Source organism: Pungitius pungitius, chromosome 14 (assembly GCF_949316345.1).
Source record: "Pungitius pungitius chromosome 14, fPunPun2.1, whole genome shotgun sequence".
In the NCBI taxonomy this organism is placed as follows: domain Eukaryota; kingdom Metazoa; phylum Chordata; class Actinopteri; order Perciformes; family Gasterosteidae; genus Pungitius; species Pungitius pungitius.
This window is the reverse complement of record NC_084913.1, coordinates 6,078,097-6,090,532: the sequence shown is the minus strand read 5'-3', so window position 1 is coordinate 6,090,532 and position 12,436 is coordinate 6,078,097. Positions and strand designations below refer to the sequence as shown.

Sequence of the window (12,436 nt, the reverse complement as noted above, 5' to 3'; positions counted from 1 at the left end):
AAGACATGGGTTTCTGTTGCGTCACATTCAGAGAAACAGCTGGAAAGCAGGAGCCTTACATGCAACATATTGTGCGGTGTTTCATAAAAATTTATAAAAAGGTTTGAGGTTTAAGGATCCTTTCAAGGACACTAGTGTTCTGTTCAAGTGCATGGTATTGCCCCCCATGTGGGCTGCCTTTTTGAAAAACCCTTTATGTCAAAAAAACAGTGCTAGCAATGTCCATCTCTACCAAAGATTTTTATAATTCTTTGTTTAGACAATCAATCAATAGCAAAATTATAAATATTTTCTGTTAACCCATTCTTTTTATATTATCACTGTGATGTGATGTTTTTTTACTAATTAAGTGTATTTTTGCGTTGCATTGTTGGTTAAACAAAACACCATTTTTAAAAGAATCACCTTGTGCTCATGAAAATAGCCTCATGGGTCATTCCCTTCTATTTTATAGATTAAATGGTTTGATAATTAAATCTGTTGAAATAATCTAGCAGCCCCTGCAGCGGAGAGGAGAGGCAGCAGTGAGTTCCTTAGTACAGAGAGGAAGAGCAAATTCACCCCTGCTGACCAGTATCTGCCTCACTGAAGAGACACTCCTCTCATGAACTACTGGGGATGCTGCTGTGCCCCCCCCCCTCCCCCTTGGGCTAAAAATTAAATAAATAAATACAAATCATATTACATTACACAAGGTGACACCAGCACCCACAATGTCAACACTACTATATCAATTAGTTCACTAATGAGGGTCCGGCGCTGTCCGAGGTGCTGGATCAAATAGTTCCGTGTATCATTACGCTACCTGATTATGTCGTCGTTGTGTCCCAGGTAAAATTTCTGCTTGTGCTCCCGGGTGTTGTACACAACTCCCACGCCGGCAACGAAGTAGACTATTTCCTTGGCGGCAGTGTAGTACAGGTTGTTGCGGCACTGATGTCCCCGGTATCCGTACACCCACTCCAGTCTCAGGTGGCAGTTTGGAGCAGTCCTGTCAGCCATGTCCGCGCTTCCGTGTGTGTCTCTCTCTGTCGCTCTTGCGTAGGGTTTTTTTTATATAGTGTCATTCACCAAAAAAAAAAGGATTTATGTTAAGCCCGCTTGTCCCATTAGATCCGTTGGATTTCCACCAGTCCGGAGAAAGCGTTGAAATTAGGCATTTCCAAAGGGTCGCGTGAAAGGTATTGTCTCGCTTTCCGGAAAGATGAGAGCTCTTTGTTTCTATTCAAGAAACAGGTTATTTTAACGCGGTTGTTCTCATTGTGAGAATCTACTTCCACTGCTTCTCCCCGAGGCTGGCTGTCCTCCTCGACACAGGTCAAAGCTCCTGTCAAATCCTACAAAGATGGAGCTGCACAGTTATTCTGCAAGCACCGCCCACAAAGATGACGGACCTTTATATCGTCCAATTAGATCCCTTAACTCATCTTCGAGGAGCGAGAAGATGGAGACGACATCTACGTCCAAAGTTACGCTGGATTTCAAAACTAGATGACTTCTTGTGTCTTAATGAACAGTGTCATTCTTTGAATGAGCATTTTGCACACACACATAGGCCAAAATGTGCGCCTTAAAAAGGTTGAATGAAATTACATTTTAACATAACATATTATAAGCCTGCATTCCAACAGCTATTATATTTAATATTTGTGGATGTTCCATTAGATGTGAGTTTTGTGAGGATGTAAATAACACAAAAAATGTAAAACAATATACAACGTTATATAAACTTATGAGAGGAAGTTCAAGCAGTGAAGCCCCGCCCTCCTCCGCTGTTGCCGAGCGACAGAGGAAGCTTGGGTCTCGCCCTCCATGTATGGCATCATCCCAGTTTCGCTTATAGCTTGGTAGCCGACTTTTTACACCTAACGTCACACTTTCCCCCACAAAGCAATGGAGGTGAAGATGGACCCTTTGTTCCTGGCGTTGAGCTATTTCCGGAGACGAAAGCTCCAACAATGTTCAGATATTTGCACTAAAATATTACAAGACAACCCGTACGACCAGGTACTGTGGCGTAGTTAGCCGTGAGCTAGCTTAGCATGCCAGCGATTATCCGTTAAGGAAAGCCTCCTTGTTTGCTAACGCAGGAATGCGGTCGAACATGGTGCATAATCCCGATTAGTCCAAGGGAAGGTTGTCGTTATTTCACTTAGGTTACGTTGTATTTATTAGCATTAGCGTAATCGGGTCTCATTGGTCTCATCTGCTTCTGGAACATGTTCCCGTGCACTTCGGACGAAGTTTCTTTTACACTTCTTTTCTTCTTTGCACTAAATTTCCATTCATTATCCCATCACCTTTCTTCTCCTTCTTCTTCTTCTCTCACTAACCCACTGCATGCTGCCTCAAGGACTCCTCCATTCTTATCTCAGAGGTAACCTTGTTACTCAATTCCTTCCCTTTTCGTAATGTTTCAACGCAGCTCCGGACAGGTCCTGGAGGATTTACATGCTCCCCATCACACCCGAGGCCTTCTCTATGACTGACATTTTGTGATCTTCTCAGGCTGCATGGAGCTTGAAAACCCGCGCTCTTACAGAGATGGTATACATTGATGAAATTGAGGTTGACCAGGAGGGGATTGCTGAGATGATGCTGGATGAAAGCTCTATCGCCCAAGTTGCACGTAAGTGTGTACTCCTCCCTGCCCCTTACGGTTGGAAAAATAAATCATTCATACATTTACTCAATTGTTAAATCAGTCTTATTGATAAGACTTGACTTTCTCCCAGGACCGGGAACATCACTGAGGCTCCCTGGAACAAGTCATGGCAGCGGCCCCACACCGGCTGTCAGGTGCTCTCTGCCAGAAAATGATTCTGTAGTAGCTACCATTGCATTTTATGATAACTTTTCCACCAATGTAAGGGACACATGGACTAAATTTACTTTTCCGTATTCTAGGCCCATGACACAATCAGGGCGTCCTATCACAGGATTTGTGAGGCCCAGCACACAGTCAGGTCGTCCTGGGACAATGGAGCAGGCCATCAAGACCCCCCGCACCGCAAGCACCGCTCGTCCTGTCACCAGCGCTTCGGGCAGATTCATTCGTCTGGGCACAGTGAGTAAATATTCCATGACATTGTGTCTGCGTCAACAGAAAGGGTTCCATGTGCAAACACAAATACGTTTTTCCCACATCAGCTACTTTATTGAAACACAGCAACTTCATCAATATTTTCAGCTTAAAAAAAAAAAAATCCATCATGATGTTAGTGTTTTATTGATTTTTGTCTATAGTATTTTAAAATGCAATATGTTACATTTTCATTGCAGCAATATCTTTGCGTGCAGTTGTTTATTTTTAATAGTTTTCTATTGCTATATTGACTACAGGGAAAGCAATCATCATTGCATGACTTTCCTTTTACTGTGTCTCCAGGCTTCAATGTTAACCAATCCAGAAGGACCATATATAAACCTCTCGAGACTAAATATGGCCAAGTATTCCCAAAAACCACAATTATCCAGGGTAAGATTGAGACCACCACTTGCATAAATAAGTAAATATCCTTATTTTTCTGGCATGTCACATAATCATACTTTCCCTTCTCAGACATTGTTCGAGTACATATTCCATCATGAAAATGATGTAAAAAATGTAAGTGTTTTATGAATCTTCTTCTGTTCTGAAGAAAATGTGAAAATGTTTTTTTGTTTTTTTCCATTGACAATTATTCATACAACAATTTTTTTTTTATTTCCCAGGCATTAGATCTGGCTGCTCAAGCTACTGAACATGCCCAGTTTAAAGACTGGTGGTGGAAAGTTCAGCTCGGAAAATGCTACTACAGGTAACTCACAGGCACCCAAATGTTTGGAGCTCCACATTTCACGTATTGTTTTGGAATTCATCTAAGGTTTAATATCTCTGACATTTGCAGGCTTGGTTTATATCGAGAGGCAGAAAAACAGTTTAGATCAGCGCTCAACCATAAAGAGGTGGTGGATACGTATCTCTACCTTGCAAAGGTAGTGACGCATTACCAATTTGTTGGAAAATACTTTCTTGGTGTCAAGTGTCAGCTATGAAACCCCTTGTTTGTGTTTTCCTCAAGGTGTATCAGCGCCTGGATCAACCAATAACAGCACTTAACCTTTTCAAGCAAGGTCTGGACCACTTTCCCGGGGAGGTTACTCTGCTAACTGGAATCGCTCGCATACACGAGGTAGAGTATGTCACCATGATCGTCATTATAGGATCCACCTAGTTCTCACTCCAGTTGCAAATGTCGAAAATGAAAGAGGAAGCCATCTTGTGATGTTTGTACTGTGATATTACCACAGGAGATGAACAACATCTCATCAGCCACAGAGTATTACAAAGATGTGCTGAAGCAGGACAACACCCACGTGGAGGCTATAGCCTGCATAGGCAGCAACCACTTCTACACCGATCAGCCTGAGATCGCCCTGCGCTTCTACAGGTCCGACACGCATCTATGCATCATTTATGAAATGTGTTGTTACACTATATGTTACGAGAAATTGTATCCCGTCTGTGATTCAATACGTCCCGTCCCCCCCGTCCCTCTCAATCCTAGACGGCTACTTCAGATGGGGGTGTATAACTGCCAGCTGTACAACAACCTGGGCTTGTGCTGCTTCTACGCCCAGCAGTACGACATGACTCTGTCCTCATTCGAGAGGGCTCAGGCCCTGGTGGCCAATGACGAAGAGCAGGCGGATGTGTGGTACAACATAGGACATGTGGCTGTGGTGAGTTCACAATCCTCCAAATGTATCTCAGAATGGCGGTTGATTTCATCATATTTAATAGATGAGTCGTGTGTTCCATGTTTACAGGGCATAGGAGACTTGACACTGGCCTACCAGTGTTTTAAATTGGCCTTGACTAACAATAATGATCATGCGGAGGCGTACAACAATCTGGCAGTGCTGGAGCTGCGCAAAGGTCGCATCGAACAGGTGAAAATATGTCTGAGTCACACAGCTTTTAATGCCGCTGTTTAAATATGTGAAATTAGATCATTTTCCTGTCCTCGGGGCATTATTATTTTCCAACCTAAGTAGAGCATGTAGTAAGACACAGAATTGTTGTTTGAGAAGGTTTTGTGCGATACAACATTGAGCCTTAAGTCGGTACGTAGCTGTGCTAACATAAGTCAGGCAAAAGCTGAAGATCCAAGGAGAAACATATTAGGTAATTTGTGGGCACAACCGACATTCATTAGGGATGTTTGGATGTCAAACCCAGTCTATTTGCTTTGAAAGTCTATTTGATTCACATCCGGAGGGCTTGTTGATAGCTGATGCTGTTTGCACACCAAACACGGCGTTTGGATTACATACAAAGTTAATGCAAAGATGGGAGTAAATGCCAAACCGCTAGAGTCTTCAACTGAACTGCCACTGAACTACAAACTAACTGAACTACAAAGTGACTGAACTACAAATGTCGCCCTGTCCTTGGTCCAGTCCAAAGCCTTCCTGCAGACGGCAGCGTCACTCGCCCCTCACATGTATGAGCCACACTTCAATCTCTCCATTCTCTCCGAAAAGGTAGTTTGTCGCTATTTAAACCATCTAAATATCCAAAACAGTGCAGTAATTAAAGAAAGAAAAAGCATAATCTCCACAGTACAGTCTGCTGATGTGAGGATTTGGTCTGTTTCCAGATTGGAGACCTTCAAGGCAGCTACACTGCCGCCCAAAAGTCGGAGAACTCCTTCCCGGAGCATGTCGACACTCAGCAGCTTCTCAAGCAACTTCGGCAGAACTTTTCGGTTCTGTGAGCGTCCGACCAGCCCGCTTAAACAGCAAGGTGTGGTTTGAATAATGCAGTAGTTAAAGTTAAGGGGTGCGCTGTAGCAGTAGCCATGACACTCCTGAACAAAGGGTTGTTACAATGGAGTTTGGCAGGTAAGTCAGACTTGAAAATCAAGAAATTGGCCATTCTCATTTGACCCCTTCAGCCGTTTTGATGTACAGAATCCCTGATAGTGTACTAGTCAGTGAAACAATCAGTGATACTGATTGTTTGCTTTCCACAAGGTCCAAACAGACAGCTGTTTTGGTAAATTAGCTCCAGCGGTTAAGAGCATCTGTAACATCTGTAAGCTGAACTTAACAACTTGATGCTAACTTACACTTGAAGTGTTGCTTTGACACGCAACATGTGACTTGTAGGAATGTACAATGCATATGTGTGATAAACTGGTTTTCTAGTGTACATGTCTGTAAAGTAGCAATTCATATGTACATAGTCATGTTATTTATTGCAGTATAGTAATGTTTGTCCAACATTTTATATTTCATGGATCAAATGTATTTTTGGTATTTGGACTTTCCTTGTAATATTGAAGTCTCATCAAATATTCACATGACAGTAAAGAGAGATTTAAAAGTCTTAAAAAAAACATTTCAGTTTTTATTCAAACAATTAAATGTTAACTAAATGTGACTTCAAAATGCCACATTAACACCTGGTGTTCTTTGGCAAATCCATTTCAGTCCATGATTGCATGGCGCATCATTCCAGGCCTTAAAGGGGTTCGTGTTGGGATATGTTGCTCCACAGTCCTCATTACCCGAATTGTTGGGCTCTCCATCATTCCAGTATCTAAAGAAGATAATAGGAAGGTGAGAAATAACAACTGCTCTGTAACTGTAAGCGCAAACAGAAGGAGTTATTCCTTGGTTTCGAAGAGTGGTATTATGAATGGACAGCTTTAATTATGAGATTGTGTTATAGTGTCTCAACAGTTCCTACACACACAACATTTGACTGCATTTAATTATTCTTTGAATTATGGTTGTTTTTCTGTGCATATATAACTGTTACCCCTCAATCAGCCTTGTTCCATCCAGCCATTTCCAAGACCCTTCCTCCTCCACATCTGTCAATCCGATCCAAAAACCCCTCGGGCCTGAGGGGCGTTGATAATTATTTATCAAGCTAGTTATTGCCATCTGCCGACAACAGAAATGTACAAAAACACACACATACACGAGTTACAATCAGCACAACCTGTCAACACTAAGATCAATTCAAAAACATTGTAAATTGTAAAACACTGACAGAACTTCTCATTTAAAAGTTTACATCCCACTTAATGGTCGTTTTGCTGCTAATGCATAATTTATTTAAGTGTGTTTCTGAATGCAGGACTTTAGTGGAGTATTTCCTCTTGTATTGTATTTGTACTTTCATTTAAGTGAAGGATCTGTAAACGCCTTTCACCACTGATACATTTACATTGCATTTAGAAAAAGAAATGTCAAGGTGTTGCATAAATGTGGAGTCTTACGAGTTTCTCTCTGGTGTCTACCACTGCCAAGTCACCTCCTTGGTTTCTGCAGAACTGTCTTGCTTCGTTCCATGATCTGTGTTGCATCACTTCAGAGAATGGGAAGTAGTAACACAACAAGTTCATGAAGGTCCACCCGGGTGGACAGTGCCTGCAGCCGTCTTCTGTTGCCAAAGAGAATGGAAACATGACGTCTCGTCGTTTGAGGCACAATAATTATGTTTTTTTTTCTCGTAAACCTCGACAACACAAACAAATCACTGAAAGAAGCTCTCACTGATCATTGGGATGTGGGACTTCAACGTCGAAACTTTCATTTGGATTTTGTCACTGAGCTCTTCGTAGTATTTGGTTCTTCTATTCTGGTGTTCAATCTCCCATTTGGTCAGTTGCTGCCCGTTGATCTCACTTTCCAGCTGCTTCCTGGCTTCATCCCTGCTTTGGATTGCAGAGTCGTGAGAAGCTCGCAGTTTGGCCAACTCGCTGCTGATGTCATTTGCATCCTGTCCATCAGTTAGCTTTTTATCTGCAAGGGATCGAGACAAAGTGTTTCTCAATTACATAGACAATTTCCTACAGTAGCTAGTAAATGTAATAATTTATATAAGCGCGCAGGAGTATGAAGAATCCACAGAATTAACATAAGTATAATATGTTTAAATACATTTGTACATCTTTATACATTTATATATTAGTTTAATTGGTTGGCTGACTGACTTCTACATTTTTTTTTATGTCTGGGGGGCAGCAGAAACCAGCTGTCGGACCTATAAGAGTTTTACCTTGTTTGTTGACTTCCCTTTCCTTCCTTTTAACTCCCCTTCCTTAGCTGCCACTTTAAAAGTGAATGGCGAAAGGGATGAATGCAAACACATCATAGCTACTTGAACTTTTAGAATTTATTAAATAAAATAAATTGTTTTGTCAACAGGATCTTTATTTGTATTACGAATCACATTTATGGACCAGGTATGTGTTCACACGGGGGTCTGCAAGAAATGCAGGATCACCACACGCGTATCTGAGGAGGCGAGTAAACTTACAATAAACACCCAGGCCAACGTCACCTGCTAAGAGAAGGACAGCAAGCAGCGCCAGGCTTACAGTGAGCAGTTTGTGATGATCCAAACGGGATTCAGGCCTCACCATCAACACGGACACTACAGATCGTAGAAGCAAAACCACATACAGAGAGTCGGGAAAGGCTAATTAAAACCAAATGAGATGTACAACAATTTGAACAGTGCACCTAAAAACTAAACAAGGAAACATGTTGAATTACAACAGGGACTGTTTTCCAGTAATATCTTAGAATTTCTAGATAAAATCTATAACATTGTCATTGGTGTGCACAGGCATTTACTATACCTTGTTGCCTGTCTTGGTTTGAGTTGAGACTGTAATTATCTTCACTGGAGTCCTCTTGATGAATCAGTTTGTTATATGAACTATTTAAAGAACCACTCGAATCTTCTTCTCCCTCCATTTCGACGCTTAAAATGAGTCTGCCGCAACCGCCGAGGTTTATTTGTTAGGACCTTGCCCTGTGTCTAAGTGTGTGTGTGCGTGTGTGTGTGTAACATTACAAACAGAAAATCAGGTTAATTTGTTAAATATTTACAGCGGCTGCAGAGGATTTAAAGTGCACTTTTGTCTCCATAATGATGCGCATCGTAGCTGAATGAGGAACCTGAAGGTATTTGGCAACACCGGCGTGTCTGAACTACCGAAGGCCTTGAACACGTCCTTTAGGGCTCTGCGAAATTATGTTATTGATGAATTATGTCACCTCCTCCTGTACACAGACCATAAGTTCCTCAAAGGCAAACTTTTAATACTACATCTCTATTTTAGAGCAATATGGTGATCTTCTAATGATAACTGATGGATATGATTACAGAGTTAAAATCTTGTTTTCAATTCTAAAAACATGTAAGATGTTTGTCAATTAATGCGGAAAGTTCAAACCGAGGTCACAGAAAGAAAAGAAACTTCAGTGTGAGTCCTTTCGAGAGAGTAAATGATGAGTAACTGTAAAGCATTGGATGATAGTTTTTGGTTCAGTTGTAAGTTTTTACCTTGTGCAAATGTTTAATGGGGAGAGCCTGCAGCTACGTGGGGTTCTACTGAGTCACAGCGCTTTGAGCCAAGCTATAAAGGGAGAGCTGTGTCTCTATGCCGTGTCCTGTTTCCATGTACGGCATCTGAAGTCCGGGGGAAGAGATTGTTGTTTGAATACGGAAGTTGCGTAATGTACTTAATAAAAACATCCTGACCAAGATCGTCCACAACTTCCCTACAGTTAAAGTAAGAAGAAGAATATTTAATCACTTGCTATGATAATGCTAGTCATCAGAAGTTGTGTCACTATGATGCGCTCAGCTGCTGCTATTTGGTCAGGATCAGATCCCTCACTGAAAATGCCAAATGTGATTAACAGAATAAGGAGGTCACTTATTTCTATCTTATGTGTGATATCAGAAAACAGGTCATTTTCTGAATCATAGGTGTAGAACAAATATGAATTCTTAATTATTTAAACGTGGTAAATATTTGACACGGTCATTTAATGAAGTCAGAGTTGTGACATTATGAGTTGTGGAAGATATTAAATGAACAGTGGTCGCAAATAATAATTTAACTGTGTTATCGCCTATAGGTTTCCATGAAAAATAAATGAATGAATAATAACCACCTGCTGCCCACAAAGTTTTTTCAAAGTATTGCTTTGAAAAAAGAGATTCTTCATGTATTGTATCCAGCTCTATACAGAGAATGACACACTACATCTGTCAAATACATGTAACAAAGCAGTAAAAAGCAGTTGACACATGAATGTAATTTATTCACTTGAGTTTTGCTTACTCTCAGAAATAACGCATTAAGGAACTAGAGGTTATTTGTACATTTACTACAGGCCAAGCTAAGCATCATGTTGACATCACAGAGGATGTCAACATGAAGGATTCGGCTGGTCATGCTCTCCGCAGCTAGTTGGGTTCCTTTTCACACAACCATTCCTTGTTCCCTTTGCAGTCGGCATCGTACCACGATGCCCTGACGTTTCTCAGGTTCATGAGTGCTGCACAGTCCTCCCCCTCTGATCCTGTTGTGTGATAGTTGTTGGGTTCCCCTTGTATCCAGTACCTAAAGCGAGGCCGAAGATACACTTTACAATCATCATAATAATTCCTGCTGTCTCCCTGGTTTGAATCGGTCAACAGATCCACATTGCAGCCATTTGTATGGACCTCATTAAGAATGTGATTTGTTTATATAGCAAATATAGCAAAATGAATCTCTTTGAAATTGTCTATATTGAATACACAGGAAGAGGCAACTTGAGGTTCATGGATAACTAACATAACTACTATGGAAAATATTTTTGTGGCCATTTCAGGACTATACAGTCTGATAGTGACATAATTGTTTGACATTCAGGTAATTAAGTTGATTTACTTTATTGAGAGCCATGGATCGACAAACTCTCAAGAAGGAAGCCAATGAGCCAATTCCAAACCATGACATGATTCTTTGAACACAACAACAGGTATGAAAACACTCACCCTTCATCCTGCAGAGGCACATTATTTACCCACGTCCAATTGCCCTCTGCTTGAATACCCGTAAGGCCGATCCAAATGCCTCCTGGCGGCTTCCACCACGGTCGAATGCTTGGATCTCGTTTTGGTAGGTTTTCGAAAATATTCACCTAGATGAACAGATGTTGAATAGCATCACAATGTGTTGCTGATGGTATAAAGCCGCCAGTTATGTTATTAGGCAGCCTTTTACCTTCTATTGCAAGTTGAAACGTCTTAAAAAGTACTTTTCTTCTCACACCTGGGAGTTACTAAATCTGCTACTGAAGGAATGGGGAAAGCTCTTGAAAAAAATGGACCTTGATTAAATGTGTAACGAAAAAGTAAAAAGGATGCGTGGAATCGTCGTTGACTTCTTAGACAGAGAGTCACTTGAGACTATTCGTCTTATTTATTACATTTGGGGGTTTATTGTTCAGTCATTTTTGGCACAGTTTGAAAACCTCTGCATTATCTATTGTGGGTCACTTTTCGTCTCTACATTTCCCCCAACATGACACTAGACTCACCTGCTCTTGCAAGTTATTAATCACAGCAAGATCTGCGCCGCGCCTGAGACAGTCCTCCCTGCTGTCATGCCAGCTCTTTAAGGGTAGGGATTCAGAATGGAAGTAGCACGATGTGTTGAATAAAAGCCACCCTGACTGGCACCGACCACAACTTTTCACTGTTCAAAGAAAAAAGTTAAAGTCACAACAAGAGGAATAAGTTTGATTCCAAATGTTTTTTAAACGTATGCGTTAACAGCTCTCACAAATATCAGATGAATTTGCCTTCAGTGTTTCTTCCTCCATTTGTAGGGTCTCAATCTGCCTCTGAACGCCGTCGCTGAGGGCCTCGGCCTGCTTCAGCTGAAGTTTCATTTGCCGGTGGCTTTCGAGCTCTGTCTCCAATGCGTGTCGGGCCTCTTCTTGAGCTTTGATCACTTCAGTCTGCATGATCTGAATTTGCTTCACCTCTAGGATGAGGTCCTGTGCTGTTATTTGGTAGGGGTTGGATTCCCCGCTTACTTTTCCACCTGTGGTTAGCAGATATAAGAGGGTCGCTCTACAGTCATATCTTATAGGAGAGCAGCAGAGAAATATTTCTTTTTAGCAACGAGTATTGAAAGGATAGGATGTATATGAACAACAATGTACTACAAAGTGACTCTAAACAAGACAAGCATTGGATTAGTTGTACTCACAGTAAATCCCAATCACAATACCGATTAAAACCAGTATAATGTTCAGCAGTCCTAAACACACCGGATACAGTGGAAGACTTATGGACCCAACTCTGACTGTGCGGGTGGATCCTGAACAGACAGACGCTTTTAGTTCAAAGGGCTGGATAATAATGCATTGTAATTTCTGAAATTGTCATGGTTCAAATTCGGCAAGCCTACCATTATTCCTTCCATCCATGCTGTCGTCATTATTTGAAATCATTCTTGTCTTAGCCATCTGTTTTTGATCTCAGAAAGTCCCCTCGCATGCCACCTTTATCTGTGTGAGATGGCTGCTCTGTCAATATTACAACACTGTGTGTGTGTGTGTGTGTGTGTGTGTGTGTGTG

The 12,436-nt window shown here is 41.4% G+C and overlaps 4 protein-coding genes across 11 annotated transcripts in view; 1 reads left to right on the top strand and 3 right to left on the bottom strand.

The window, feature by feature from the left end:
* The window catches only part of eml5 (EMAP like 5), a 33,906-nt gene extending 32,545 nt beyond the window's left edge, over positions 1-1,361 (bottom strand). For 3 of the 5 annotated variants that reach the window (XM_037487032.2, XM_062557225.1, XM_037487033.2), the window contains exon 1: positions 806-1,359. In XM_037487032.2, the coding sequence (XP_037342929.1) occupies positions 806-1,002 (197 nt within the window). In that variant the 5' untranslated portion in view covers positions 1,003-1,359. Of the gene's footprint in view, positions 1-805 lie in introns of all 5 variants that reach the window. The other 2 variants (XM_062557227.1, XM_062557226.1) reach the window with 2 other exon arrangements.
* Positions 1,362-1,785: 424 nt separating this feature from the next.
* ttc8 (tetratricopeptide repeat domain 8) lies at positions 1,786-6,246 on the top strand. Of its 3 annotated transcripts, XM_037487039.2 has the most exons (15): positions 1,786-2,007; positions 2,354-2,377; positions 2,509-2,629; positions 2,736-2,799; positions 2,908-3,067; positions 3,389-3,478; positions 3,563-3,607; positions 3,715-3,800; positions 3,891-3,978; positions 4,065-4,175; positions 4,294-4,433; positions 4,551-4,725; positions 4,813-4,935; positions 5,446-5,529; positions 5,646-6,246. In XM_037487039.2, the coding sequence occupies exons 1-15, from the start codon at positions 1,894-1,896 to the stop codon at positions 5,760-5,762; spliced, it is 1,542 nt and encodes a 513-aa protein (XP_037342936.2). In that variant the 5' UTR covers positions 1,786-1,893; the 3' UTR covers positions 5,763-6,246. The 3 variants fall into 3 exon arrangements, with proteins under 3 accessions (XP_037342936.2, XP_037342937.2, XP_037342938.2); XM_037487040.2 differs by lacking the exon at positions 2,354-2,377; XM_037487041.2 differs by lacking the exon at positions 2,354-2,377 and having other exon boundaries at positions 1,873-2,007; positions 2,426-2,629.
* A 137-nt stretch (positions 6,247-6,383) lies between these two features.
* On the bottom strand, positions 6,384-8,830 carry LOC119227863 (C-type lectin domain family 4 member M-like). Of its 2 annotated transcripts, none has more exons than XM_037487045.2 (6): positions 8,646-8,830; positions 8,321-8,437; positions 7,555-7,803; positions 7,278-7,438; positions 6,812-6,939; positions 6,384-6,589 (listed from the first exon to the last, which is right to left on the bottom strand). In XM_037487045.2, exons 1-6 carry the CDS (start codon positions 8,761-8,763, stop codon positions 6,433-6,435), a joined length of 930 nt encoding a protein of 309 aa, XP_037342942.1. In that variant the 5' UTR covers positions 8,764-8,830; the 3' UTR covers positions 6,384-6,432. The 2 variants fall into 2 exon arrangements, with proteins under 2 accessions (XP_037342942.1, XP_037342940.1); XM_037487043.2 differs by having other exon boundaries at positions 7,278-7,441; positions 8,646-8,825.
* A 1,023-nt stretch (positions 8,831-9,853) lies between these two features.
* LOC119227864 (CD209 antigen-like protein E) lies at positions 9,854-12,421 on the bottom strand. Its single transcript, XM_037487046.2, has 6 exons — positions 12,267-12,421; positions 12,066-12,176; positions 11,634-11,897; positions 11,389-11,546; positions 10,844-10,989; positions 9,854-10,424 (listed from the first exon to the last, which is right to left on the bottom strand). The coding sequence occupies exons 1-6, from the start codon at positions 12,322-12,324 to the stop codon at positions 10,268-10,270; spliced, it is 894 nt and encodes a 297-aa protein (XP_037342943.2). The 5' UTR covers positions 12,325-12,421; the 3' UTR covers positions 9,854-10,267.
* Positions 12,422-12,436: the final 15 nt, after the last annotated feature.

Excerpts from the sequence above, each read along its gene's own strand:
- LOC119227864 (XM_037487046.2), bottom strand. The coding sequence starts at position 12,324 with ATGGCTAAGACAAGAATGATTTCAAATAATGACGACAGCATGGATGGA. Across the intron at positions 11,547-11,633 it reads GGCAAATTCATCTGATATTT|TGAAAAGTTGTGGTCGGTGC; the intron begins GTGAGAGCTGTT and ends TTCTTTGAACAG. Across the intron at positions 10,990-11,388 it reads TTAATAACTTGCAAGAGCAG|GTGAATATTTTCGAAAACCT; the intron begins GTGAGTCTAGTG and ends CTGTTCATCTAG.
- LOC119227863 (XM_037487043.2), bottom strand. The coding sequence starts at position 8,763 with ATGGAGGGAGAAGAAGATTCGAGTGGTTCTTTAAATAGTTCATATAAC. Across the intron at positions 8,438-8,645 it reads AAACCAAGACAGGCAACAAG|TGTCCGTGTTGATGGTGAGG; the intron begins GTATAGTAAATG and ends TACGATCTGTAG. Across the intron at positions 6,940-7,277 it reads TAGACACCAGAGAGAAACTC|ATGGCAATAACTAGCTTGAT; the intron begins GTAAGACTCCAC and ends TGTTGTCGGCAG.
- ttc8 (XM_037487039.2), top strand. The coding sequence starts at position 1,894 with ATGGAGGTGAAGATGGACCCTTTGTTCCTGGCGTTGAGCTATTTCCGG. Across the intron at positions 3,068-3,388 it reads GATTCATTCGTCTGGGCACA|GCTTCAATGTTAACCAATCC; the intron begins GTGAGTAAATAT and ends CTGTGTCTCCAG. Across the intron at positions 3,801-3,890 it reads CTCGGAAAATGCTACTACAG|GCTTGGTTTATATCGAGAGG; the intron begins GTAACTCACAGG and ends TGACATTTGCAG.